Below are 27,129 nucleotides of genomic sequence, written 5' to 3' on the forward strand. Positions count from 1 at the left end.
CTCTAGGATACTGATTCAGAGTTGCAAAGGGCAGACACTTTGAAGTTTTTCTTTACCCAAGGGGTAATTAACAACTGGAATAAGGGTGCCAGGAAGGGTGGTTGAGGCCATGACACTGGACTCATTTTTAAAGGTAGCTTGATGCTGTGACGAGAGGAAAGTGGAGTGGAATATTCTGGAAGGAGGAGATCAGATGGGCTGAAAGGCCTTCATCATCCAAACCAATCTTGTGATCTTGTGAATATAATTGAGTTGATCATTTGCTGACTTTGAGGGCTCTGAGAGTTGGAGTTTACTGGAAAGTTAACATCAGTTGATTGCAAAAGTCGCATTGAATCAGCAGAAGCTATGTAATTTAACAAGGATTATCTGTATCAACCTGCACTAAACCACAGAGGGTAGTTCACCCTCCAACAACATACAAGATACATGAGGTACCAATGTAAGGGTTGTTACAACATTGCCTCCAGCCTGCATGAGCCAAGGAACTCCCAGCTCAGTTTTGTTCATAGAGAAATATGGGCTGCTATTCAAAATTGCTTTACCCAAAAGGATAGATTCCCTATAACACACGCATTCAACTATGCAAACTGCCTGCGAGCATACACCAGAGCAGATTACTCACTGATCTGCCTGCTGACTCAGTTCTTGTCTTCCCAGGCAGGCTTCTCCATCCAACTCACTGATGTTGCCTATGATGCTGCAGACAATATCATGGCAGCCTCAAGCAATTCCTCTGGAGCTGATGTGTCCCCTTGTGACTGACCCACTCATTGGAGCTTTCCTACTCTTGAGCTCAGCACTTGTAGCGCTATAGCACAGAGCTGCTATCACCTAAGAAAGGAGTGAAAATAACTAAAGAATGACTCACTGCGATGTGCAATATTGAAACAATCGGCTTACTTTTATCCATATGGGAATGCTGAGTTTTATCTCCAGAAATCTGTTTTTCTTTTGTGTTTTCTTTATAAAAGTTGAAACACTATTTTCAATTTGCAGGATTGTTACCAGACTGTGAGAGTGAGATCAGACTGTGAGAGTGAGATCAGATTGTGAGAGTGATACCAGGCTGTGAGAGTGATACCAGGCTGTGAGAGTGATACCAGGCTGTGAGAGTGATACCAGGCTGTGAGAGTGATACCAGGCTGTGAGAGTGATACCAGGCTGTGAGAGTGAGATCAGACTGTGAGATCAGACTGTGAGAGTGATACCAGGCTGTGAGAGTGATACCAGGCTGTGAGAGTGATACCAGACTGTGAGAGTGATACCAGACTGTGAGAGTGATACCAGGCTGTGAGAGTGATACCAGGCTGTGAGAGTGATACCAGACTGTGAGAGTGATACCAGACTGTGAGAGTGATACCAGGCTGTGAGAGTGATACCAGACTGTGAGAGTGATACCAGGCTGTGAGAGTGATACCAGGCTGTGAGAGTGATACCAGACTGTGAGAGTGATACCAGACTGTGAGAGTGATACCAGGCTGTGAGAGTGATACCAGGCTGTGAGAGTGATACCAGAGTGTGAGAGTGATACCAGGCTGTGAGAGTGATACCAGGCTGTGAGAGTGAGATCAGACTGTGAGATCAGACTGTGAGAGTGATACCAGGCTGTGAGAGTGATACCAGACTGTGAGAGTGATAGCATACTGTGAGAGTGATGGCTGATTGGGGGATGCAATGCTGGGGGAGTGCTGCACCCCTATCCTATCGACGAGACATTTGGTCTGCCTGTTCAGGTCGACATTAAAAATCCCATGGCACTATTTGAAAAGAGAAGAGAGCTTCCCCTGGTTACTTGCCAACAACCACCCCACCAGTAAAATTGGTTATTCATTTCATGGCTGTCTGTGGCATACGATAGTGTACAAATTGGCTGCTGCATTCACCTATAAATACATCCTACTTTACAGTAAAATCCTGTGAAGCGCTTTGAGACGCCTCGATGACACAATAAGACACTAAATCAAATGTAAGGATTATGTTGATGATGATGATTATTTTTATATTGTGGTTGGAGCAGAATTGCAGCAGGTTGTACTTTGGTATGACTGACTTCATGCAAGACTTATTAGTTTGCGAGTCAATTGGTGATGATCATAGAATTATACAGCACAGAAGGAGGCCATTCGGCCCATCGGCTCTTTGAAAAGATCTTTCCAAGTCAATCCCACTCCCCCGCTCTCTCCCCATAGGCCTGCAAACTTGTCCTCCCCAAATAATTATCTAACGACTGCAAATTAGACCCTCACTCTCACCACTTTCCCCCCCCCTCTTCCTACCCCCCACATCCCCAATGTTTTACGGATGGCTTCTGAATCTTTTCATTTCCTCCTTGCAGTGAAATGCTACTCATTTCGATTGATTAGCCTCAGACAAGAATTAACTGTGTTGAGCAAATGAACCCTTTTCAAACCTTCAAGTTGTCCTCAGAGTCACCCTGAGAGTGTTGAAAAAGCCCCCAGCAATTGAGTCTGCAATGCCAACTGCGCTCACAGATCACTGGACAGCCAAGTGCAGGAGAACAAGTATAAAAAGAGTCGTCCAACTTGCTGAAAGGCTGCCTGGCCTGCAATAGAGAGGACACAGGATGAGCGTTCAATTAAACATGTCCCATTGAACGTTTGAAAAAAACACGTCTTCCCTAACAAAAAGCTACTTGAAGGCAAATGTGGTTCACAAAGAAGAAATTAGCCTCAGGTTGGGCTGCTTCGTGGTGGCAGGGCAGCAGGGCCATTAGAACAAACTGTTCCATGAGTAAACCTAAAACAAATAACCAAACAGATGACAGTCATAACTAAAGGGTAGATTCTAAAAACTTGGCTCTCATGAATGTGTTTAAATAACTCCAAAGGGATATTACTGACTGAATCTCACAAGCAACTTTTTCTCTCGTTTGATCTGTCACAAATTGAACATGGCCTTTAATCCTCTTTAATTTTCCTAAAATGTAGGACAAAAAAGAAAATCCCTACACACACAGAACACAACACATTGGGATGGGCTGCCATTGACCCACCATTGTGTGAGCAATGGGACTAGTCATTCGTATATCAATCATCCGAACTCCAATAAGCGTTGGAAGCAAAGTGTGGAAACTCACCAGCTGAAATAACAAAACAAATATAATATTGTAGAAATGTGAAGGGTATGCAATGAAATCATTCCGCTGTCTATAGCCAACGGAACTGCTTAGAATAGGATTATAACTGTGACGGATGCATTGCATTAAAAATGTTCTCAACTGTACAGCATATTCATACAGCACTTGCAGATATGGACCATCGAATTCTACCACCGCATATCAGTGGGATTGCACAAAAGGGACGGAGTGAAAAAATACAATGCGTGATGTGATAACTTTCACATTTGCAGAAAATTCCGCTCTGTCGATATCCCACTCGATATATGAATGACACCACCACCCAATCTCCCCCACCACCCCCCCACCCACACACAATCATCCCCCCGCCACCCACCCCACACACACACACACACACACACACATTACAATGACTTGGCCTGAAGCCAATCCAGAGCCTTCACTGAACTTTGATACCAGCATTTAAAGCTCAGTTAAGCCTGCGCCTATCTCATGGGAAACCAGTAACAAAGCACTAAGCTGAATGCCGGTGTTCTTGCAAGTAAATCTAGTAAGTGTTAGTGAAATAACAATATAAAGTGTTGGTGAAATATTGATAGAAAGAAAGAAAGGAAAATGATCCGTAACCTGCAGGATTCGCACACTCTTTGTAAAGTGTGTGCACCACATGTGTGTCTTAAAGTTCCAGGTGGTAAGACTTCACTCTTTATTATTTATTAGGACTTTATTATTCTGCAGGTGGCGTATTCTCATGAGAAATGTAAAGCGAGGTGCTTTGCTTTGAAAAATGCAAAGAATGCCGTGAAGCAACCTTTAATATGAGCGTGTTATTGATGAAAATGGTCATGTCTGTGCATGTAATTACAGCCACGCAGAGTTCCGCTTCTCTCATTCTGGCCCAAAGTCAGATACTTGGGAGAAATCACTCACCGCCCTCCTCTCCTGACTGATGTGGCTAAAACAGCTGTTTGAGGCTTCATATCGGCCAGAGCCATCTATTAGCTCGACTCACAAAACAATGTGCTCTTCAGTCTGAAATCTCGAGTGCTTGTAAGTTTACAAGGGGAGCAAAAATCACCAGCCTCCATCCACCAAACCTATTTAATACATTTGTCTTTCGAGTTTATTTTCACCAGCCCTGACCAGCTTCATTCAGTTAAATCCTACATTGTCTTTCTTGTATTCTGGCGGGCATGTTATTTATTATTTATTAGTTAACAGTGCTATCTAACAGTGTCAAAGACCTTGTCTGTTTATAGATGTTGGAGAACTTTTTCAGTGATATGAAGCGCTTGAGATAATGAAATGCAAATGGAATGTGTCATGTTTTGAGAGGGAGAGATAAAATGTCATGACTAATGGATATTCGAAATGTCAAACAAGTGTGCTGAACATTGGCTTTTTTTCATGAAAACAATCTGCTTAAAAACCTCTTCTTGTCAACCTCCCGAGTACCAAAAGCTGTAAAACTTCCCATTTTGCATCGCCAAGTAACCCATAAAATAGCAGCGGTTGATCAGTGGGTTTGATTTGGGTCTCTTTGTTGCAACATTAATCTGAATGGCATTTGGTTTAAAAAGCGAAATTTATTATGTTAACTCTATTTCGAGATTTGAATTGGTTTTGTCACTCTCGTGTTCTTTCATATCCCATCACGTTCTGGAATAGTTTATATCTGCAGATATTTCAGTGATATAAAACCCTGTAAATCAAACCAAAATTATAACACAATTCCCCTACCTGTTCATTCTTGTAAGAGTTTCAGAAATGGACAGAAAAATAATATTTTTCTGCTTGTGATAAACTGGCAGGAATGTAAAGACCATTTGTCCGAAATTGCTACGTTGCACCAAAATAAAGAGCAGTCGTGTTGTTTCATGCATGGTTTAAACTGACTGGAAGGAATGTAGTGACTCATTCATTGGCAGAGTGATTGAAGTGCGAGAAACTTGATTTATATTTCCAGCTCTCAGTCGCTGTTACCGTCGCTCTCTCCCCTCAGGAGGAGAACTCTGAGGTTAAACACAGAGGCAAAAGTTTGCCAAGTGACTCGCTTTTCCGGAAGTAACACGCCCTTCAAAAATAAAAATAAAATAGTAATAATTTGGTCACTCAATCCATGACTGTTTGTGGGAAACTGCTGTGCGAAATTCACTGACTCGTTTCACCCACAAAATATACAGTCGATTCACTTTACAGTATTATTATTATTATTATTATTATTCAAACCACCTCCACAAAGACCTGAGATCATAGTTTAGACTGAACCACCATTACATTACTGAGGAAATGCAGTCAGTGCTGCTGTCATTTGAATGAAAATGTCCTGACAGCCTGTTCAATTGGAAGCTAAAGATGGCACCATTCGAAAAGGGATAAAGCTGATACTATAACCTTGTGGTGCAAATGGCTACTATTTTAGTTTACAAAACAGTCACTACAAGTGACTGATGCACTATAAACATGTGGGGATTGTTGAAATTTGTAGAATTTAACATTGTTACACAATTTGAGAAAATTCTTCCAATTCAGACTTTGGAAGCTGGTTTTCTTTCTTGTTAAATTGAATCGAGGAACTAAAATTCTGCACAATCTTAAATATTAAGACAATGGTCTTAAGGCTGCGTCCATCAAAAATTTCAGGCTTCGGATCGTGGTGCTAATAATAATAATTGGTGTATTTGATATAGGATTTTTCACAATAGGAGGACATCTCAAAGCATTTCACCAGATATTACTGTAAAATGTAGTGACCATGGCAATGTAGGCAATTTGTTTGATAAGATTAAAGGACCCTATGAGCAATTTTTGTGCACATTTCAACCCAATGAGCAAAAGGTTTACTGGAGTACATGAGATTACCCACACCACATACTCGCACACACGCACACAATTCGTATTTATATAGTGCCCTTCATGGAGGATAGCATCGCAAACACACACGCAAACACTCAAAGTTATATTTAAAATTAAAAGTTAGCCACTTCAGATTACCAACAGGGCAGCCACAGTCACAGGAACCTGCGAGGCCTTCAATGATAATGATTTGTGAGTTTAATTCAAAACTCGAAGGGAGCAATGACACCAGTCAAAATGTAAACCATGTGTAATGTCTCCACAAAGCTAGCGACTCTCCATTGGGAGCAGACGGGCAAATAAGCTTAAGATGAGTTTAGGCTCACAAGAGCTAAGCAGGAAGGATTGGTTTATAAAATACATGACACAAGTCCAGGTGGTCTGTCTTTTTCAGAAGGCATCCAAGGTTTCTGCTAAGAAGCTCAGTCAGACAAGCCAATTCCACTGAAATCAACAAAACTGCAATAAAAAGGCACTTTGTCCAACACTCACTGGAATGCATCACACAGTGATAGGTTTTCGGCAACTGGGATATTAGCACACTGTTCTCTCTCGCTTATTGGATCCAAATGCACATTTGGGATGTAGAAAAAGCTCTATGCAAAGCATTTGAGATATATTGATGTGACAAAGTGCTATATCAAATGCAAGCAATATTTATTTATTATTTATTATTGTAAGGTGCATTGGGTATAGGAAACAGGGGTAGGAGGGGTGGGGCGGCGGGGGGGGGGGGGTTCTGTGGGGTGTAAACACTGGTATGGATTAGTTGGGCCGAATGACTTGTTTCTGTGCTCCATCAAGTCGACGGTGCTATAGCTGGGGAGGTTAGAGACGCTGTACGTTCAGACAGTGAATAGCATCCACTGAAAACTCAATGGCAACTCTCCCCAATGCATTGCACACTATCCAAATTTTCTTTTGCATTTCTCATTTGTGTTAAACAAAAGTCATTGGAACAAGCCGTCTGGCCGTCACTGCGTTAAAAATGTTATTTCCGCAACCTAGAAGTTGCCTTGTGAACATTGAGTGCAGGTTAAGAATCAGTTTGCCGGGATTCCTATCAAACTCAATTTTTGAAAGAATTGCAGGGGGAAAGAAAACAGCTAAAATATTTGAAGCCTGAAGGACTGCAAAGGTTGTTTTCTTTGTGATCGTTTGTCGGACTTTTCAGCCCTTACTTGGCCAAAAAACAATAGCAAAATAAAAGTGGCTGCGATCACAACATCTGGTTTGAATCCAGCAGCCCAGCTGGGATTCAACAGACCAGATGGGATCAGACAACTGAGGCAAATGAATCAGAGTGACAAACAAGCACATGCTCAGAGTATATTCCATAGTTAAAAAGCCAGAGAAACAACAACAACTTGCATTTTATAGCGCCTGCACACAGGGTAGCATCCCAGAGCACTTATATTATACCAATATGTAATAAATAATAATAATCCTTACAGTTGATATAGTCCTTTTCACTTCAGGAGTCCATCTAATAACGCTTTACAGGATACACTGTAAAGCGCAGTGATGGTGTGTTTTTGTGGATAAATGTGGCAGTCAGTGTTCCACAAATAGCCATGAAGTGAATGATCAGTTTTCTTGGGGGACTGTTGGCCAGGACACAAGGAGAAACTCCCATGGAATTAGTTGAAATTAGAAAGATGGTTACTGGCAGCAAATTTCTAGGTACATCACTTACATGTAACTTAAAACTTTCAGTCTAAGTCCATTCCAAGACCTATATTTAGACAATGAGCGTTTGAAATCAAGCGCATTTACAACCCTGTAATTTCACAGCTCCTGAATATAATTAGGTTCAACAAACATTTCAGGAAATAGATTTCTAGATGAGCCTTGAACCGTCTTGACAAGCTCTGCACCAAATTTTCATTTTCACCCTTGACTGGTGTTGTGTTGAATATCTATTGTGCGAAGGTTAGCTGGCTGGAAGAGCATTCTGAATAGGAACCACAACCACATTTATATACCACCAGAGATTTAATACAGTCCATCAAATCTGTGAAAGGACATTTTAAAGACATTGATCTTATTCATTGAGGTTGTGATTTTCGGAAAACTTTTTTTTCCTTAAAAAAAATGAGTGGTTGATCTCATTGTCACTTTCTCTCTATCACTATTCCTATTAATATTAAACTAGTTATAAATATACATTGAATTGAAACATCCCTTTAAGTTGTTTTTCAGTCTAATTCCATGGGAATTTTTCCTGGTGTCCTGGCCAAAAATCTCCTAATAAAATTCGTCATTCACTTCACGGCTGTTTGTGGGACATTGCAATATTGGCTCAGATCACAGTCACTCCACTTTACAGTGTATTCTATAAAGTGCGTTTAGATGGCCTCCTGATGTGACAGGCATTATACCAACTGTAAGGTTGTTATTATTGTTTATTTATATTGATTGGAAGGCCAAGCTAGGGGAGGGAAGGGAAAGAAACTGAGGAGGGTGAGTGGATAACAGGAGGGAAGAGGGGGTGATCGTGGTGGCGGGGAGAGATAATAATAATAATCCTTGCGTTTGATATAATAATAATAATCCTTGCATTTGATACAGCGTTTTTCACGTCTTTTAGATGTCTCAAAACACTTCACAGAATATGCTGTAAAGTGAATTGACAGTATATTTGTGGGCGAAACATGGCAGCCAATTGCGCACAACAATGTCCCACAAACAGTCGTGGATTGAAAATGACCAATTTATTATTGTTTTGTTTTGGAGGGATTATTATTACGCTCTGTGTGGAGTAAGGAAACTTGCCCAAGGTTTCGCCCTCTGCCTGGAATTGAATCCAAGTGTCTCGCTTGCAAAGCGAGTGCTCTAACCACTGAGCTACAGGACTCCACGATTAGCTCCTTATCACATCTTCGAGATATCTTAAAGCACTTCACAGAATATACTGTAAAGTGAATTGACTGTATATCTCGTGGGCGAAATGCAGCAGCCAATTGCGCACAGCAGTGTCCTACAGACTGTCGTGGATTGAGTGACCAAATTATAATTATTGTTTATTTTTCAAGGCATTACCCCCGAAAAAGTGATTCACAAATCCACGAACAGTGATTGAAATCACAGTTGAAAAGATAGGTCTTAAGGCAGGCTTTAAACATAGGTCAGATAGGTCCTGTATATGTTAGTGTTCTGGCTAAATGTAGGTTGTTGTTCACTGTGGAACTTGTGGAGACTGATGGCATCTGAGCAATTCCACAGTGAGTTTGTGACCTGAGTGGAAGGGTCTGAGAATGCTGTGGGGAAACTATTCAAGTAATGCTGAGCCATCCTACTGCATGTGAGATAGGCTTGAGACTACATCCTCAGCTCTGTCTCCAAGCAGCGCTGTAAAAACATCCTCTGGAAACGGAGATGTCCAAAGCTCAGTGTTTGTAATTGCTCCAGTGCTCAAGGGGGAAAGGGGGGGAAAATAAAGCAAAACATAAACGTTCAGGTTCATTTCATTTAAATGTCCATATAGTTTGACAACAATCCCCCAGATAAAATTGATCATTCACTTCATGTTTGTGGGGCATTATATTGCCGCAGCCAGTCTGTGCTTATGTCATTACTTTTACTTCAATTCTGATGAACTAGCAGTAACATTTTGCTTGATTATTGAGCTGAAACAAACAGAAGTTGTGTTGTTTTATGCCTGATTTAAACTGCTGCAATGTCTCACAAACAGCCATGAAGTGAATGTCCAATTTTATCTAAGGGATTGATGGGTAAGACACCGGAACAAACCTCCAGAATCCCTCCAGAACACCCACCCTAACATCTCCCCATCACAGCACCACACTGCTTTTTAAATGAGTCCAGTGTCCAGGCCTCTACCACCCTTCTTGGCAAACTATTCCACCCGTAAAATCAAGCCGTGGTATCAGTAACATTCACCTGAACAGGAAGACCAGCACTTTGGGACGTTCTCCCGACGTGAAAGGCGCTCTGTAAATGTAATTTTGTTGTAGTTGTTGTTGTTGTTGTTGAGATCTCAGTTTAACATCTCATCTGCTAGTGGAAGCAATATCGCATTGCTTCCAGCAGTTTAAATCAGGCATAAAACAACACGACTCCTGTTTGTTTTAGCAAGTGTTATGCAGCAATATTGAGCAAAATGTTATTGCTAGTTCATCACAATTGAAGTAATAGTAATGACATTGGTAACATATTTGAGTGATTGATAATATTACTTGATGTGCTGAGCCTCATATCTCACATCTGTTAGGAATGCAACCAAATCGAACGAAAGCATGAGGAACTCTTCTTTATGCTAAGCACTTCCAGCACATTGAAAATGTGTCACATCAATCACTGAACTCATTCCTTTGGGGAATCATGCCTTCACATGGTTCTGAATGAAGCTGGATGAAACCATCGATCTGTCCTCTCCGTAATTTCCAAAGTGTTTTGACCTTTTTGCTGTGTAAAGTGAATGTCACTGATTATTTCAGCAAACAATTGTGCTCAGGCCCTGTTAGACCACTGGGACACCGGCTACAACCTCAGCCACATGCTTTCAATTACACAAAAACATTTGACGTTAATGTCCGCATTGAGAGCTAATAGGAATCAGTTAGCCCTTTGAGGACTGTCGCAACAAATCATAATAATGCTTTACTTTATCTGCAAAGTACCTCAAGGAAATAATGTGTCCGTGACATTTACTAAATTCTACTTTATAATCAGCACTGAAACTAAATTGTTGCTATAGATAAAATAGCCACTTACAGCTCAAGTAATATGCTGTTTTTTAAACAAGTGGATTCTTAGAGGAAATTATATTCTCCAGTTTTTCCTGCCTGATGAAACTGAATTGCGCTTAATCTGGCAATAATAATAATAATGATGATAATAATAATAATAAAAATACTTGCATTTGATGCAATGCCTTATCATGTTGTCGAGATGACAAAAGAGCTTCCCAGGATGTTTTACTATGAAGTATATTGACTGTGTATTTTGTAAGCGAATGGTCAGCTAATTCACGTGCAGCATTGTCCCACAGGGGCATGAAGTGAGGGATAATGCTGTGAGATCTTTAAGGTCCACAGAACAGGCAGAAGACACCTTGGTTTTAACACCTCATCCAAAGAAGCCTTCACAAGAAATGCAGCACTGCATTGAAGTGTCAAACTTGACTGTGAGCTCAAAGTCCCCAACCTTCTGACTCAGAGACGAGAATGCTACCAACTGAGCTAGGCTGACACCTAAATTATTTAGTTTTAAGCAAGGATAGTGGAACCATCTTATTTTCCAATAATATGTTAGGTTACATATGTAGGGAACTGAGCAATTATAGGAACACGTGAAGTTTAAAATTCTTGCAAAATAACCTTCTTGTTTTAATTTGTCTCACAGAGTGTCTTAAGAGGATGTGCGCCAGAATGTCCATTTATTGTTCTGTAGATGAAATACTGGGAACAATATTGTCAATACAATAAAACCTACAATAGAGCATCCACTTAATGTACTGTATTTGCTTAATAAACTAAAGTTAAATAATGATGAATTGAAGTATTTTTAATGTTATATCCATTTATAATAAAGTACTTTCAGATAATACGTAGCTCAGGTTGAAATTCTTGAACTCTGCCTTCATTTGGAAGCTGCTTTGACGTAGTTCTACAACACTGAAGAAAATCAGGCTCAAAATTAAAGCTACATTTAAGAATTTGCTAAAATGCTATATGATCTGAAATATTAAGAAAATAGTTTAAGTCTGAAAACAGATGGAATTTCGGTCCCCTGATAGTGATCCATGCCTCACCCCTGGCCTCCAGCTTCTCTCTCTTTCTCTCTCGTACTCACTCTCAATCATAATCTTTCTTCCCTTTCTATTTGGTCATATGTTATTGCTCCTTCGTATGTTGCGCTCTTGTTCTCTTGCGCTCCAGATACACTGTCCCAATCACTCCGCATCCATTCATTCAGTTTCACAGTATTGAAACCAAACTCATTCTTCCCCAGGTCCTTAAGATCACCTTCATCTCTCTCTCGAGTAAGACACCTCTTCACTTTTCCTCCCTTTCTGCTGCTCTTTCGGAGTTTTTCTGCTTCATGGTCTCCCTTCACCTAATTCGTTTTTGAAAAATAAGGCTTTGGGGACAAATACGCAATATGTGATGTGATATCACATCAGGTATTAATATCACATCACATATCTCATATACCCTCTCCCTCGCCACGTTTCAATTATTAGCGCTTGGGCTCTTTAATTACCCAATGTTTCTTTGTTACCTTATTTTCTTATACTGGATTGGACAAATCATATTTAAATTAATAATAATATTCATTGCAATTTGATATAGCACCTCTCACTTCAGTGCAGTCACTGTGTATTTGTAGGGGAATGCGGGAGCCAATTTGCGCACGGCGATGTCTCACAAACATTTGTGAAGTGTATGACCAATTTTATACATCCCTGTGGGTTGGCTTATCTATATTTGTGTTTTTTGTTACAGAGCTGCAAGACACTCACACCTCCCAGTTTTACAGTCTATCCCAGTATCCCTTGGATTATAGGATCCTGCTGATGGATGAAGATCAGGATCGCATATATGTGGGCAGCAAGGATCACATCCTGTCCCTCAATGTAAACAACATCAGCCAGAACCCTCTTGCCGTAAGTTCGCTCTGTAGGGCTGCTTAAACTTAGAAAAAACATTTGAGGATTGCTCTAACTGTAAGTGCTCACTCTGTGCTTTGCTGTATACTCTAGCGCCATTCCTACCATAAATTGCACAGACCACCCGCTTTGGAGACTTTTTGAGTACACATAGGCATATTGGTCTCTTAAATGCTGTGTTTACACTACTGGAAGTGAAGTAATTTTGCTTCTAGCAGTAGGGTGATGTGGAACAGCGACATTGATTTATACTCATAGCTCCATATGGCATTGCGAGGGGGCTGTCAAATAAAGAGGTTTTCTTTCAACGTTATCAAAGAGCCACCCGCCCAACCAACCTCCTTAACAACATCACAGATTGTCCTTTGATAGTTCCTGGGTCATCCACTGAAGCGCCCGAGAGTATTCAGGGGGAGCAGAGGTCAATTTGATTTGCACCCGCTGTGCTAATATTGCACCGGGGTGAATGGAGCTGCTTCTGAAATAACCTTCTCCAAGTCTCAGCAAAATGGGCAGTGTAAACACAGCACTACAAGCCAATGTCTGCTTCCTGTTGCATGCATTATTCCCTCACAGTTTGGAGACGCTACAGCCAGCCCAGAAAATACAGAAGTTAGAATTGATGGAAATGATATACAGTATATAATTGGAAATGGTTGGCTGTAATCACGTCACCACATCCAAGAAGCAGATGATATTGAATTACCATTCAAATCAACGGCTTAATAAACGATGCAAATCACCAGAAGGTTATTGGCCACAATAACCCATTGGCCATTATTTAATTTTCAGAATGGAGAAAGAAACGTTTCCTCTTGATCGTGTTCTGAATTTTGCAGTTTGCAATGTCTCCGTTGCAGTAAGGTTGTTTATCAGGAAAGCAACAAGTTAATTTTATACAAAATGTAAAATACTGCAGATACTGGAAATCTGAAAAAAAACAGAAGTCGCTGGGAACACTCAGCAGGTCAGGCAGAATCTATAATAATAATAATAATCTATGGAGAAAGGAAAATAAATCAACGTTTCAGGTCCATGACCCTTCGTCAGAACACCTTATGTTGTTTCTTGGTTAGTCATCCATCAGACACATGTGAAAAATCCATCATTATTACTTAAGAGGTATCCGAACCAGACTGAGAGTTCCACTTATGTATGCTTCCATTATAATGTTTGTCAAGCACAAATGCTAATGATCTAGCTGAGTTGCTTGCAGAGGAATAAGCTTTCTAGAGAGCCGGGGACGACAGAATGTGTCAGTAAATTCGAGAGGCAATTATACAATTAATTCTCTTGACAATTACTCACACAACTGTGCTGTCACAGAGAGGCATCACGTGGGGAGAGGGGATGTTGCTTTTCATCTGCTGCTGCCTCTCTATCTTCGAGGTGCTAGTAATAGCTTTCAAACACCTATTAGAGGCTTTGTGAAGTAATGTTGCAAAGGTTTTTTTTGTGTGATCGGCCGGGTGTCTGACAACATCACCATGCTTAAGAGTATCCAAACTAGACTGGAGGTTCCACATATGTATGCCTATACCTATACATGAACATTTCCCTGTGCCTGAAATGGAATGCACGATCTCTCCCTGCAGGAACACACCCTGTTTACCTAATTCCAGCAAGTATTATGTATAGGTTGGCAAGAGACAAGGCTTGCATTAGGGCACTGCTGAAGTTTAACCAGCTAAAACTATACAGTTTGCCATTGAGAGCACTGTCTGGCAACCTTCCTGCAGCTAGAACCACACTTCTCATTAGGGCTTTGGTTTGCAGGGTTAGCGAAGGGGTAAGAGGTTATCTGCTTTCCTGAGAATTGAAGTACATGTGGGACCAATGCAGAGAAAATAGTCACTGAATCTGATAATAATCTGACTATAATTATTTGACAAATAATCCAAATGAGGGCCTTGAAAGATATAATAACCCTTGCATTTGAAATTGCGCCTTATGATGTCATCAAGACGTCTCAAAGTGATTCACATAATTGTACTGTGACATGTAGTGACCACGTATTTGTGGGTGAACACAACAGGGCATTTGCACACAGCAATGCCCCACAAATAGCCATGACCAATTTTATTTGGGAGTTTGTTGGCCAGGACACCAGGAGAAACTCCCTTCTCTTTGCAAATAGTGCCAGGGGATATTTAACATCTACCTGAACAGGCGGACTGGACCCCAGCCTAGCGTCTCATCTGAAAGACAGCACCTTTAACAATGTAGCACACGCCCAGCACTGTATTGGATCACCAGCCTGGACTGTACATTCAAAGCCCGGTCATGGGGCTTAAACCCACACCCTTTGGACTCAGAGGCGAGACTTCTACTAACAGAACCAAGCTGACACCTATACAGATATAGCAATGTAGTGTTATCTTTTTTTTACTTTGGACAGATAGATAGCATTAACCTTTGTCTTTGTCTTTGTCGTATAATCTTAGTTTGGAATATCCGTAACGGTGCTCAAAACCTGCCTGATATTTTTCACCAGGTTCACTGGGCAGCATCAAGCAGCAAAGTAGATGAATGCAAAATGGCTGGCAAAGATCCAAACGTAAGTAGAAAATGTTTAGATACTCTATGTGACTGACAGGCAATAATCAACTCGAGATCTGGCAAACGATTGGACTGTTCTCCGGGCAACGATATTTCAGTCTCCCTCAACAGAGAAAGTCCTTTGTTTCCCTTGTGTTTTTGACATGCAAACAAGAACTGCTCTTTAAAGGCTTGGCAGCACAGTGAGTATTTAGTGTGCCCTGAAGTCACTCCAGCGCCACTCTAAAAATCCTTACCTTTTTTTTACTAACAGAAGGATTTGCTTCGGATGCAAGCTCCTATTCGAGAAATGTGGAACTTATTTAGTTGACACGATGGGATTGAAAAGTACGGTCAGCACTCTAACTCCTGGGAAAAGCGCCTGACAATGCAAGCCAGGTTTTCTGCAGAGAAAACCATGTGCTCACGAGACCTTAGCTCCGATCCCAAGATTTCGGATGTCTGTGTGACATCCATGGGTTTCCCTGGAAAGAGCACAGCTTAACATCACAAAACATTTTATCAAATGCTATATTGCTATATCAAATGCAATGTAATCCTTGTGGAGTCCTGTAGCTCAGTGGTTAGAGCACTCGCTTTGCAAGCGAGAGACCTGAGTTCAATTCCAGGCAGAGAGCTAAAACCTTGGGCAAGTTTCCTTACTCCACACAGAGCCTAATAATAATCCCTCCAAAACCAAAAACAATAATAAATTGGTCATTTTCAATCTACGGCTGTTTGTGGGACATTGCTGTGCGCAATTGGCTGCCGCATTCGCCCACAAATATACAGTCAATTCACTTTACAGTGTGTTCTGTGAAGCGCTTTGGGACGTCCTCCCGACGTGAAAAGCGCTATATCAAATGCGAGGATTATTATTATTATTATTATTTGATATAGTGTCTTATCACGTCTTCGAGACATCTCAAAGCGCTTCACAGAATATAATATAAAGTGTAGTGACTTCATATTTTGTGGGCGAAACGTGGCAGCCAATTGCCCACAGTATTACATAGACTTATATGAGGATTACAATACAGTAATCCTCACATGAGTCATATCAGTTGGGACCTTACATTTAATATGACTTATGCAATGTATGAGTTATGTCAAACTTGCATAGAATATAAACTCTTGAACCGGGCAGATGTACGATTTAAATGTTTCATGTTGATCAGGCTTATGCAAGTTTAACTATACAGTTCCACTGGTAAGCATAATCGCTAACTAAAGTGATCTTTTCGCAACATCTGTATAGATTTATCTAGTTCTCTGTTGAAAGCTAATATGGATTACTCCTCAACCACTGCACCCGGCAGGATATTCCATATCGTATCTACTCTGTGAATGAAAACATTTCCATTAACTTCCCCATCTGCTCATTTACTAATTATCTTAAATTGATGCCCTCTGGCTACTGTTCGGTGAGGGAGTGACTAAAGAGAATCAATTTAAAATAGGTAGCAAATGAGCAAATGGTTAGGAGATTTTGTTTCATCATTTCAGTATGTGGAATGCCCTGCTGGCAGCAGTGGTTGAGACTGAACCCATTTTTTGGCTTTCAAGAGGGATCTAGATAGATACCTAAAAAGTAATAAGCTACAGAGATATAGGAAAAAGGCAGGTAAATGTGACTGAAAGGATTGCTCTTAAAAGAGCCAGCACCGACAGGATGAGCCGAATGGCCTTCTTCTGTGGTGTAAATTTCTGTGTTTCCATATGATTTCTCAGTATGAAGGCACGGTCAAAGATTTGCAATTGGCGTGAATTGGGCCCCGCTGTTTGTTCCAGTGACTCTTCGACTGTGCCTTCTATCTCCCTGCATCCCCCTCTACCCTCCACCCTCCCCAATTCCAACCCCCAGCTCGGGTCCGAAGCACTGACTGTCCAATGCCCTAGGACGTCCTCCTGACGTGAAAGGCGCTATTCAAATGTAATTTTGTTGTTGATGTTATTTAACAAGTGATCTTCTTCTCTTTTGTGGTCCCCGTTTTCACAGAACGGCTGCGGCAACTTTGTGCGTGTAATACAAGCGTATAACCGAACGCACTTGTACGTCTGTGGAAGTGGTGCTTTCAGCCCCGTTTGCACCTATATCAACAGAGGTCGCAGGTCTGAGGTTAGTGATGTGTTGCTATTAAATGTTATATCCCTTTCAAAACTGGAAGCAGAGATCAACTGCCCACTTAGTTCTCAGTAGTCCAGTTGCTGACCCAGGTGGGTCTACAGTATTCTAGGGCACTGCTGATGACACCACAGCCAACCTGGCAGGACTTGGAAGGGCAGACCAGTCACTGGGGGCCAGGAGTCATCCCACTCAGCTCCTGATAACCCTGCAAGCCAAAGTCCTAACGGGTAGGGTGGTCCTAGCTTGCCAGGCAGTGATATCAATGGCAAGTTATGCGGTTTCAACTAGTTAAAGTGCAGCAGTACCTAAACACACACTCTGAGCTTCTCAAATCTGTGTCTAGTACTAATTCAGGATTAGGTAAGTGTGGTGTGTCGCTCCAGGGAGAGAGTACACACCTAATTTCCAGATATAGGGAAATTTCCATGTGTAGGTGGCATACATATGTGTAATTCTCAGTCTGGTTTGGATACTCTTAAGCATGGTGATGGCAATGGGTTAATCTGGGCAAGTGTCGTCCAGGTCACCAGAGGAAGTGTGTGTGTGTGTGTGGGGGTGGGAGGGTGGGGGGGGTGGGGGGTCTAATGTGCGACATTCGCGAATGGGGTGAGAAGTTTTAATTTGAGCTCACTCAGTTAGCAATGGGATCATCAGTTTGTCAGTTTCATAAAGCAGCCAAGGTACAGAAAATTACCAAGGAGTTAAACTGACCCTTATGCGGAGATTCTGTTTGCTATAATTATAATAATTATAATAATAATCCTTGCTTTAGTGCCTTATCACATCGGGAGGATGTCTCAATGTGTTTCACAGGACATGTTGTGAATGTAATGACTGGGTATTTAGTAGGCAATCTCATTTGGAGATTGCAATTTACGCTTTCCACCTTTTTCGCAAATACAAAAGCATTTTACAGTATATTCCGTGAAGCACTCTGAGACGTTGTGCTGTATAGATGTGAAAAGCACTATTTCAAATGTAAAGATTATTATTGTTATTTATGATATTATTATTGCAGCAAATTAGATCCCAGTTACTGTCTCATGGTACATTCTACATTGTAGTCCGTGTATGGATAAAGCTGCATTGTTGATACTCTTTGTTTTACAGGATCAAACCTTTGTGATTGACTCAAGGTCTGAATCTGGCAAAGGACGCTGCTCATTTAACCCTCAGGTTAACACAGTGTCCTTGATGATAAGTGAGTAACAACAGAGTGAGCAGAACAATCTCAGCAGCTATTTAAACAGGATTCTCTCTGCACGCCCATCTTATTGCCTGACCCTTCCTCCCTAGACGAAGAACTATTTTCGGGAATGTACATAGACTTCATGGGCACTGACGCAGCTATATTCCGCAGTCTGACCAAGAGAAATGGCATCAGGACAGATCAACATAACTCCAAGTGGCTGAGCGGTACGTGCCTAGAATTGCAACTTATCTTTGTGATAAGATATTTGCGTTACATTTTGACCAGAATAATCTTCCTTGGTGAAATCCAATAGCGTACCGTTAACATAGAATGAATTACAAACTTTCTAAATTCAGTGGAGCCTTAGTCATTAAAATCCTAACCAGCACCCAGATTGCCTTGTGCTCACTCTCCTGGTGCCCGCCAGTTCACGCGCTCAAAACCAAAGCCGAATTCCAGGTCATCAGATCGCCGCCGACATCATTTCCTGATTGATGTGCAAAGCAGGAAGGGATGTCAGCCATATCGGCTCAAAAAATGACTGACGCACAGGAAGCGAGCGGGCAGCTGCGTTTACATGGTGAACGATGTCCACACTCCAATGTTATCACAGTGTAAAGATGTGGAATATAACAGGCTGCAATGCATTAGTATCTCCTTTCACTGTGTTTTTCTCCAGAACTAAATGGGAAAAAAAAATTGTTTGAAATCGAACTTTGTAAGTTAACAGTCGAGCAACTTAATCCTGCAGAGGGCTCTAAGCTGTGGGGATATTTTTAGTTATTATCGTTAGTTAAAGGTATAATGCTAGTTGAGTTACTATTAGTTTATAATGTCAGTGCAAAGTTGACTTATGGCCATCGGGAAGAAAGGATAAATCAAGAAATCTTTTGATGATTGCACAAAATGTGATATGGAATCGCAGTAGGAAGCTCCAGAGGTTGTCATCATAGAGGAATTATGGCAAGGAAGCAAGGATATTATTAAAGCAGGTTGAGCAAACTTGAGTTCATGAAAACAATCTGAAATTGATACTCGACCATTAAAGGGGCAAGAAAAACCTAGGGGGAATTTGTGCTGTTCAAAGCTCTCCCGCGAGACTTTCCTTCCCCTTTAATAAAAGTATTGAGCAATCAACAGCGGGAAATTATGTCACTTCCTGCAGAATTCTGTTCCGTTCATTGGGCCCTTGAATTGAGCATTCACAACAAAATGCAGCCGGGCTATAATCTCTCCCAAGCAATTCATGAAACCAAAATGGGCGTGTAGTGAGACACGTGAGAGTTGAGCCAAGTTGTGCTTTGTGCTGAAACCCAACCAGACCACACTGAAACATGTATAATTCTGTCCTCTATCAGTTGTTATGTTCCCGTTAAAACCTCCTTCGCCCGACACCTTGGTTTATTGCTGAAAGTGGATTTGCTTAGATGTTGGGCTTTGGAGATTGTAGTAATTAATGACCATTTCTTTTCGCTATCTTTTCCATATAGTCTAAAAAGTGTTAAATAATGTTCCTTTCAAAAATAGGGTATTGTATAACTAAGTTACGATATGTTAATGTAGACACAAGTTATTAGCTTTGGATCGTGCAATACACCTCTGTTGTAACACGATTGCACTGTGGACTGTGTCCATTTTCAAACTCCAAGAGCTGCTTTTCTGAGCTTGAATGGCCAGGTTTGGGTACGAATAATGGCCAAAGCACATGTCAATGGGACTACAACCCAATATGAGCCAGCACCTCAAGGACAGAAAATTGAAGAACAGAAAATGCACTGAAGTTAGACCAATGTGTTCTGAAATAGCAAACTATTGTTAAAGTCAATCTCCTCTGTGCTGTCTACAAGAACTCTTTGTTCTCTGTGTACCAGAGCCTGTGTTTGTCGATGCCCACTTCATCCCAGATGGCACTGACCCAAACGATGCAAAGTTGTACTTTTTCCTTCGGGAGAAGGTAATGGACGGCAATGGCAACACAAAACAAATCCACTCCAGGATTGCGAGAGTTTGTCCTGTAAGTAAAGCGCTTCAGAAGAGATTTAGTGCATTCCATGGTAACATTTTATAATTGCAGCAAATATTGGCCCTGCCCCGTGCTGATACAAGCCTCACTTTGTTAATGCCCTGCCACCCTCCTCCCATCAAAATTGTTTTAGCGTGGTTCTAATTCCTGGCCGCAACTGGTCCCAACTAGTATGCACAAAGACTTGCATTGCATTGCCTTTGTAACATTGCCTTTTGAGCCAGGTTTGAAATGAATCCTGCCCTCTGTAGCTGTTTTAATGGATACTTTCCATTTTACACAGTTCAAGAGTGGTTTGTTAAGTTACATCAAATTATATAGGATCTACAAGCCTTGAAACAGACCATTCGACCCAGCTAGCGATTGCCATTGTTTATACTCCACACAAGTCTTTGCTCCTCCTAATCCCCTCTTAAAATTATCCATCAGTACAAGTGTGTTGCCATACAGTGGTACGTTTTTCATTAACTTCTCTTCAATCGGCACTTGGGCAGTGCGTTGCCCTGGTATATTTGTTAAGTATTGTGCTTGAAAAGAAGAATATTGGCTCCAGTATTCTACGGGGGCTACGGATGTCTTGTAGACAGGGTAATGACTTCCTTCGCTGCACATTTATGACAGATTTCCTTTACCATCTAGAATGACATGGGAGGGCAGCGCAGTCTTGTTAACAAATGGACCACATTTTTGAAGGCCCGATTGGTGTGCTCAGTGGTAGATGATGATGGAACCGAAACACTCTTCGACGAATTGCGTAAGTGAACATTTTAGAATCGTAAAAGGCTTACAGCAAAGAAGGAGCCCACTCCCCCACTGTGTGTCAGCCTGGCTCAATGGTGCCACCCTCACCTCTGACATAGAAGGTTGTGCTTTCAAGCCCCACGTCGGGACTTAACCACGGAACACATATAGTCTCTGCTGATACTCCAATGCAATGCTTCGGGTGTGCTGCATGGGCAGAGATGCTATCTTTCGAATGAGATGTTAACTTGAGATCCCATCTGCCTGTTCAGGTGGACATTAAACATTCCATGGCAATATTCAAAAAGAGAAAGGAAATTCTGGCCAGCAATCCCCCAGATAGAATTGGTGACTCACTCTGTGGCTATTTGTGGGATATTGCTTTGCGCAAATCGACTGCTGTGTTCACCCACAAAATACAGTCACATCACTTTACAGTATATCCTTTAAAGCTCTTTGAGATGTCTCAACAACGTAATAAGGTACTATATCAAACTCAAACATTATTATAGTTTTCGAAGTATCCACTCTAATCCCTATTCTTTCCCTTTACCCTTTAATATTACTTTTTTTTAATCCAATTGCCTTTAAATGTTGTTTTAAAGACTCACGTCAGCTGGCCAGACAACTACATTCCAATAACCATCCAACCATTGTAAAAATATTTATTTTTCTGATCTCTGTCTCTTTTTCTTCCGCTTATTTTTCCTGTATCGAATATTTTTCTTAAATTGAACCGAGTGAAGTTGAAAATTATGTGAATGTTGTACAATTTTTATTTTGTTTTGTAATTGTTTGCTACACATCAATAATAAAAGCAACAACAGCTTTCATTTACGTAGAATAATGTCTGGGAGGGCTTACAACGATAGGGTCAGACGCTGAGCAAGCGAAGAGAGGATGGGTGAAAGTGTGTGTATGGGGTAACTAATAACAATAATAATAATAATTTTGTAACCACGGTCAAAGAGATAGGTTTTTAGGTGGGATTTAAAGACAGATAGAGAGGGAACGAGACAAAGGTACAGAAGGAAGGAGTTCCAGAGGTCAGCTCAAAAGCATCAGATCATTTAAAGCAATATACACACAGAGGATTCATTGTTAATTTGTGGCAATTTTGCTGAAGGCAAAATTGGCCGATTATGGGGAGGTCCAATACATGGTCATACATTTCTCGGAATTATGTCATGCTCACGTGCGCTAACTCCGGCCGACATGATTTACTTTCGGAGACAACTCCCAAGTATTGGCATAATGTGCATTCCATTATTGGAAGGATTCGCCACTTTGATTCTTTATTAAAAAACCTCAGTTGAAAATCACCACGTATCAGTAACCAATTTCTAAACAAAGTGACTTGCTTCGTTTGGGAAAGGACATTGAGCTTTTCATCCGATCAGCCCCTTTCTCTCTTCTCAATTACATCCGTGAATTTATCATTTTCATATCACAGTTGGATTTCTGATGGGAATACTCAGGATCAACAAAATGGCTAATAATTCCATGTTTTTCTTTTGCCTCAGAGGATGTGTTTTTATTGGAAACAGAAAATCCAAAGAACCTCCTCGTCTACGGAATTTTCATCTCTTCAAGGTAAAGATATAATTCAGACCTGTTTGTTTTTTCTACAAACTTTTTTTTCCATCCCCCGAAGAATATTGAATGCATTTTTTATTGAGAGATATTTATTTCGACCATGTTAAGTATAGTTTGTGGAACGCTTGTAAAAATACCCCAGCCCCCCCCCACCGCATGACAATTTATGTGTCTGGAGCATTCTGCAAAGTGCAGTCAAGACATTTTTATTTTAATAAAGCCTCACTACCTTCTATGGAGACTCAAAACTGACTTACAAAGAAATGACAGTCACCAACGCAGAGTGATTATTCTCAACAAAGCGCTGCTTGTGCTTTCTGCTGCTGAATGATACTAAACAATTTGAACTACTGCAGAGTCATTCTACAGAGAAAGCCCTTTATGCTTTAGAGAGACCATCTGTGCCCCAATGTGTACACACTCCACCAAAAAGTACTCAGTTACAACATTAATATGCTAATGGATTACCACTGGATTCTGGCTGCTGTTTTTCCAACAATGTTCATAAGACACTCCCCGTGGTCCTTCACCCTTATAATATGCAGGCCACTCGACTCTTTACGACTCTGTGATACAATCTTTTTTTAACATTTATAGTTTTGATGTAATCAAATAAAACATTTATGTAGCACCTTCAAGTCCCGCATTCGGCCTACAAATACACAGTCACTACACTTTACAATAAAATCTTGTGGAGCGCTTTGAGACGTCCTCCTGATGCAAAAGGCGCTGTATCAAATGTTAAGGATTATTATAATAATGGATCCTGCGTCAACCACTGCACCTGGTAGGGAATTCCACATCCTAACAATCTCTGTGTTAAAAAATCATAATTTCCCCCTTTACTGATGATCTTAAATAGATGCCAGTTAGAGCCTTCCTTACAATGCATCTTAAACTCAGACGAGAGTCTCTGTAATTCTCTTTTTTGGGAGGGATTTCCCAAGGTTCTGACTTATTTGGCAAACTCGCACTCAAGTCCACAAGATAGGAACAAGGCAGTTCTTCACAGGGAATGTGCATAATACTCTCTGTTTTCTATCTGTCTGAAAGTGTAATTTTTTCCATTTGTATTGAAAGAAACTCTCACTCAATATCAGGAGATTTTTGAAATGTAATTCATTATAGAGTATCGGTTTTCACATCACTTCACTTTTGTTTCTGTTGAAAAATTGTTCAGGAATCGGTGAGAATAGCTTAGAGGAGTTAGTGATCTGCACAGCATGACAAAACACACACAGGGATAGAACTGAAATATTCTTTAGCAGATACAAATTTAGCTCCTGAATAACATCACAAGATCACAAGATTGGTTCGGATGGAGAAGACCTTTTGGCCCATTGGATCTCATCCTTCCACAATACCCACCCCACCCCCTAATGTTCTCCCATTGCTGCATCAAGCTGTGGCTAACCTGTGACTAATACTTTCTGGAATTAGGTAACCAGGATGGTCCCTCCAGGGAGAGAGTATGCATTCCATTCCAACAATCTCTCTCTGGAATTTCCATGTGTAGGTGGGATGTATGGAAACCTCAGTTTGATTTGGATACTCTCAAGCACGGTGATGGGTTTCCACATGTATCAGACAACCCGGCTGACCTAAACAAAAACTGCTTTTTAAATGTATGTTATCAACCTAGTAGCGCTCTTGCCTCTGGATCAAAAGGTTATGGGTCAGAACATGTCATTGTCAGCACACTGAGCTTATAGTCTAGGTTGACACTCCAACGCAGTGTTTGGAGTGTGCTACAGTGGCAGAGGTGCCATCTTTGAACTAGAAGATAAAGGTCTCGTCTTCCTGTTCAGGTGGACATTAAAATGTCTTGTGTTCCTATTCAAGGAAAGAAGACAGTTTCTTTCAAGTCCTGGCCAACAATTCCCCCAGATAAAATAGATCATTCACTTCAAGGCTGTATGTGGGACACTGCTGCGCAAATTGGCTGACACGCTTGCCTACAATTCACAGTAAATTCCATGAAGCCGTTTGAGACCTTTTTGGGAACGCGATATCAAATGCAAGGATTATTACTATTGTTATCTCTTGTTCCCTTAGCTCAGTCTTCCAAGGCTCAGCAGTGTGTGTTTACAATATGATTGATATTCACACCGTCTTCAATGGACCATTTGCTCACAAAGAAGGACCAAGCCATCAATATGTTCCATTTCAAGGCAGGATTCCGTATCCAAGACCCGGCACAGTAAGTCAAAGAGCATTGACCTACGTGGATTCTGCTGCATAATATAGTACAGTGAAGGCTTGTTGGAATGCAGTGGTTGAGATCCATAAAGTCACAATCCTATAATGAAGCTCAACAGCTGGTTTGACTGTACATGCATTCAGCCGCCATCTCACTGTTGCATGCTAGCGGCTTCCCACACTAAAGAAAAAATGGCCAACTTCCAGGTCATCAGGTTTTTTCTAATATGACTTCCTGTTTGTGATCCATGCACAAGGCAGTAAGTGATGTCGCTGGCGATCTAATAACCTGGAAGTCTGCCATTTTAGGGCGAAAATTGACAGCGAGCAGGGAGCAAACTGGGATCAGATGAGGGCTTGACGAGTGAGCGAGGTCCAAATTGAAACCACATTTTAAACCAAATTTTTGAACAGGGACTGCACTGTGTTGGAATCATACAAGTTATAGTAAAGTAGAAGCAGGTCATTTGGCCCATCATGTCTAAGCCGGTGTTAGATATCTTACTGGACCTCACAAGTTGCCCGTTGAACTGTACACCAGCGAAACCTTGTCCTCCAGGAGGGAGGAGAAGGGAAGAAAAGAAGCGAATAAAAAAAACAACTTTGGAGGGTTGTTAATTCCCATTCACCTGCAATGCATTACAAAAAGCCTGGAGTTTCTGCAGCCCTTAAAATTTCAGTGAAAGCAACAGAAGTAAAAAAAGATTGAAGGCTGTTGCAAAATAGCAAGATTAAAAAGCTTTTAACTTTAGACAGTGAAAGAACATGCCAGTGTATTTACGATAACATTTATCTCCCACAAAACTGAAGGAGTTTACAATATCCGACAGCAAATGGAAAAAAAGAAAATGCCTTTCATTCCTCGTTCACCACAAGGGCTGATGAAATGACAACTCAATCCACTCTCTCTTTCACTCGATCCACAGTTTTTATATTTAAAAAAACACCAAATTATTTGTAATAAGCAGGAATTTACTGAACAGTTTCTAAAAATTAAATGTTTTTCTACCAAAATAATTTGATCTGATTCATTTGAAATTAATAATGCAATACGCTAATGAATGTTGCAATGTACTCCCTGTAAGATTCAAAGGTGCGTGCTAATTTATTTCAATAAACATTCGCCTACAAATACAGTCACTAATACTTTACAGTATATTCTGTGAAGCGTTTTGAGACGTTTCGACGATGTGAAAAGGCACTATATCAAATGCAAGGATTGTCTCCAACACTAAAGCATGGATGAAATTTTAAATTGCAAGGAAAACATCGAAAGTCTGAGCAATGGTGGTATTTCACATATAAGGGCTAAAATTCCACCCATTCTTAGCCTACGGGATCATTCTGCCTTAAGATTTCAGATTGCACAGAATTGTGGAAATTCAGTGTGAACGGAGCCATCGGTATTTCGCAGTTCATGAAAAGGACCAAATTAAGACAAGTCTGTGAAATCTCTTTAATTTTAACGTAAAATGGTCTTAAACAATCAAGACCGATAAGAATTTCAGGCCTATAATGTTACCCCATTATGATCAGTTAATAGGAAATGCACCCTTGGACAGTGGGGCAGGTCATGCTAGCTTTTCATCCCCCTTGAAGAGAACCATTCTACCAATACACAATACTTTCTTTGTCAGTCTTGCCGCAAGCTGGCACAGCTCAGCCTACTAAGCAAGTTCTCTGGGTTTCAAAGTCAGTCAAGGTTAGGACATGAACTCTGTATCGGGCTGGAAGTCTTAACGTATGGCCGGAAACCCCTGAGGATTGGGTAGGGCTCTATCCAAACTGCAGCCTGTTTAAAATGACTGAAATGTTGCTGTTTAAAGTACAGATTGCCTGGAATGCTTTATGAGACTAATAATTACTGCACTTAAGTGATGAATGCAGCAAATGTTTACCGTTAACTGTTTAAAGATGTCTGATTGTCTGGAGCAAGAGTGGAAAGGCACCACAGATAATAAATCCACTCACTCAGGTACCAGTAAAACAAAATCACAGAAACAGCATTGTTCCATAATGGAGAAAATATTTTTCAACAGCTAATTCAACCAGGAAGCATCAGTCACATTGTTGGTTTCAATGAAACAGTTCTTCTACCCACAGAATACACAGGCATTTTACA

At 40.9% G+C, this 27,129-nt stretch overlaps 1 protein-coding gene across 7 annotated transcripts in view; it reads left to right on the plus strand.

Moving 5' to 3' along the window:
- Nucleotides 1-27,129, plus strand: part of sema3c (sema domain, immunoglobulin domain (Ig), short basic domain, secreted, (semaphorin) 3C) — a 156,052-nt gene that overhangs the window by 106,822 nt on the left and 22,101 nt on the right. For all 7 annotated transcript variants that reach the window (XM_007890927.2, XM_007890922.2, XM_007890921.2 and 4 more), the window contains 9 exons: nt 12,427-12,587; nt 15,085-15,147; nt 17,128-17,247; nt 18,367-18,457; nt 18,553-18,672; nt 20,320-20,462; nt 21,111-21,225; nt 22,736-22,805; nt 24,864-25,008. In XM_007890927.2, the coding sequence (XP_007889118.1) occupies nt 12,427-12,587; nt 15,085-15,147; nt 17,128-17,247; nt 18,367-18,457; nt 18,553-18,672; nt 20,320-20,462; nt 21,111-21,225; nt 22,736-22,805; nt 24,864-25,008 (1,028 nt within the window). The remainder of the gene's footprint in view (nt 1-12,426; nt 12,588-15,084; nt 15,148-17,127; nt 17,248-18,366; nt 18,458-18,552; nt 18,673-20,319; nt 20,463-21,110; nt 21,226-22,735; nt 22,806-24,863; nt 25,009-27,129) is intronic.

The sequence above is a fragment of the Callorhinchus milii genome, unplaced genomic scaffold (genome assembly GCF_018977255.1).
Source record: "Callorhinchus milii isolate IMCB2004 unplaced genomic scaffold, IMCB_Cmil_1.0 Scaffold5, whole genome shotgun sequence".
Taxonomy (NCBI): domain Eukaryota; kingdom Metazoa; phylum Chordata; class Chondrichthyes; order Chimaeriformes; family Callorhinchidae; genus Callorhinchus; species Callorhinchus milii.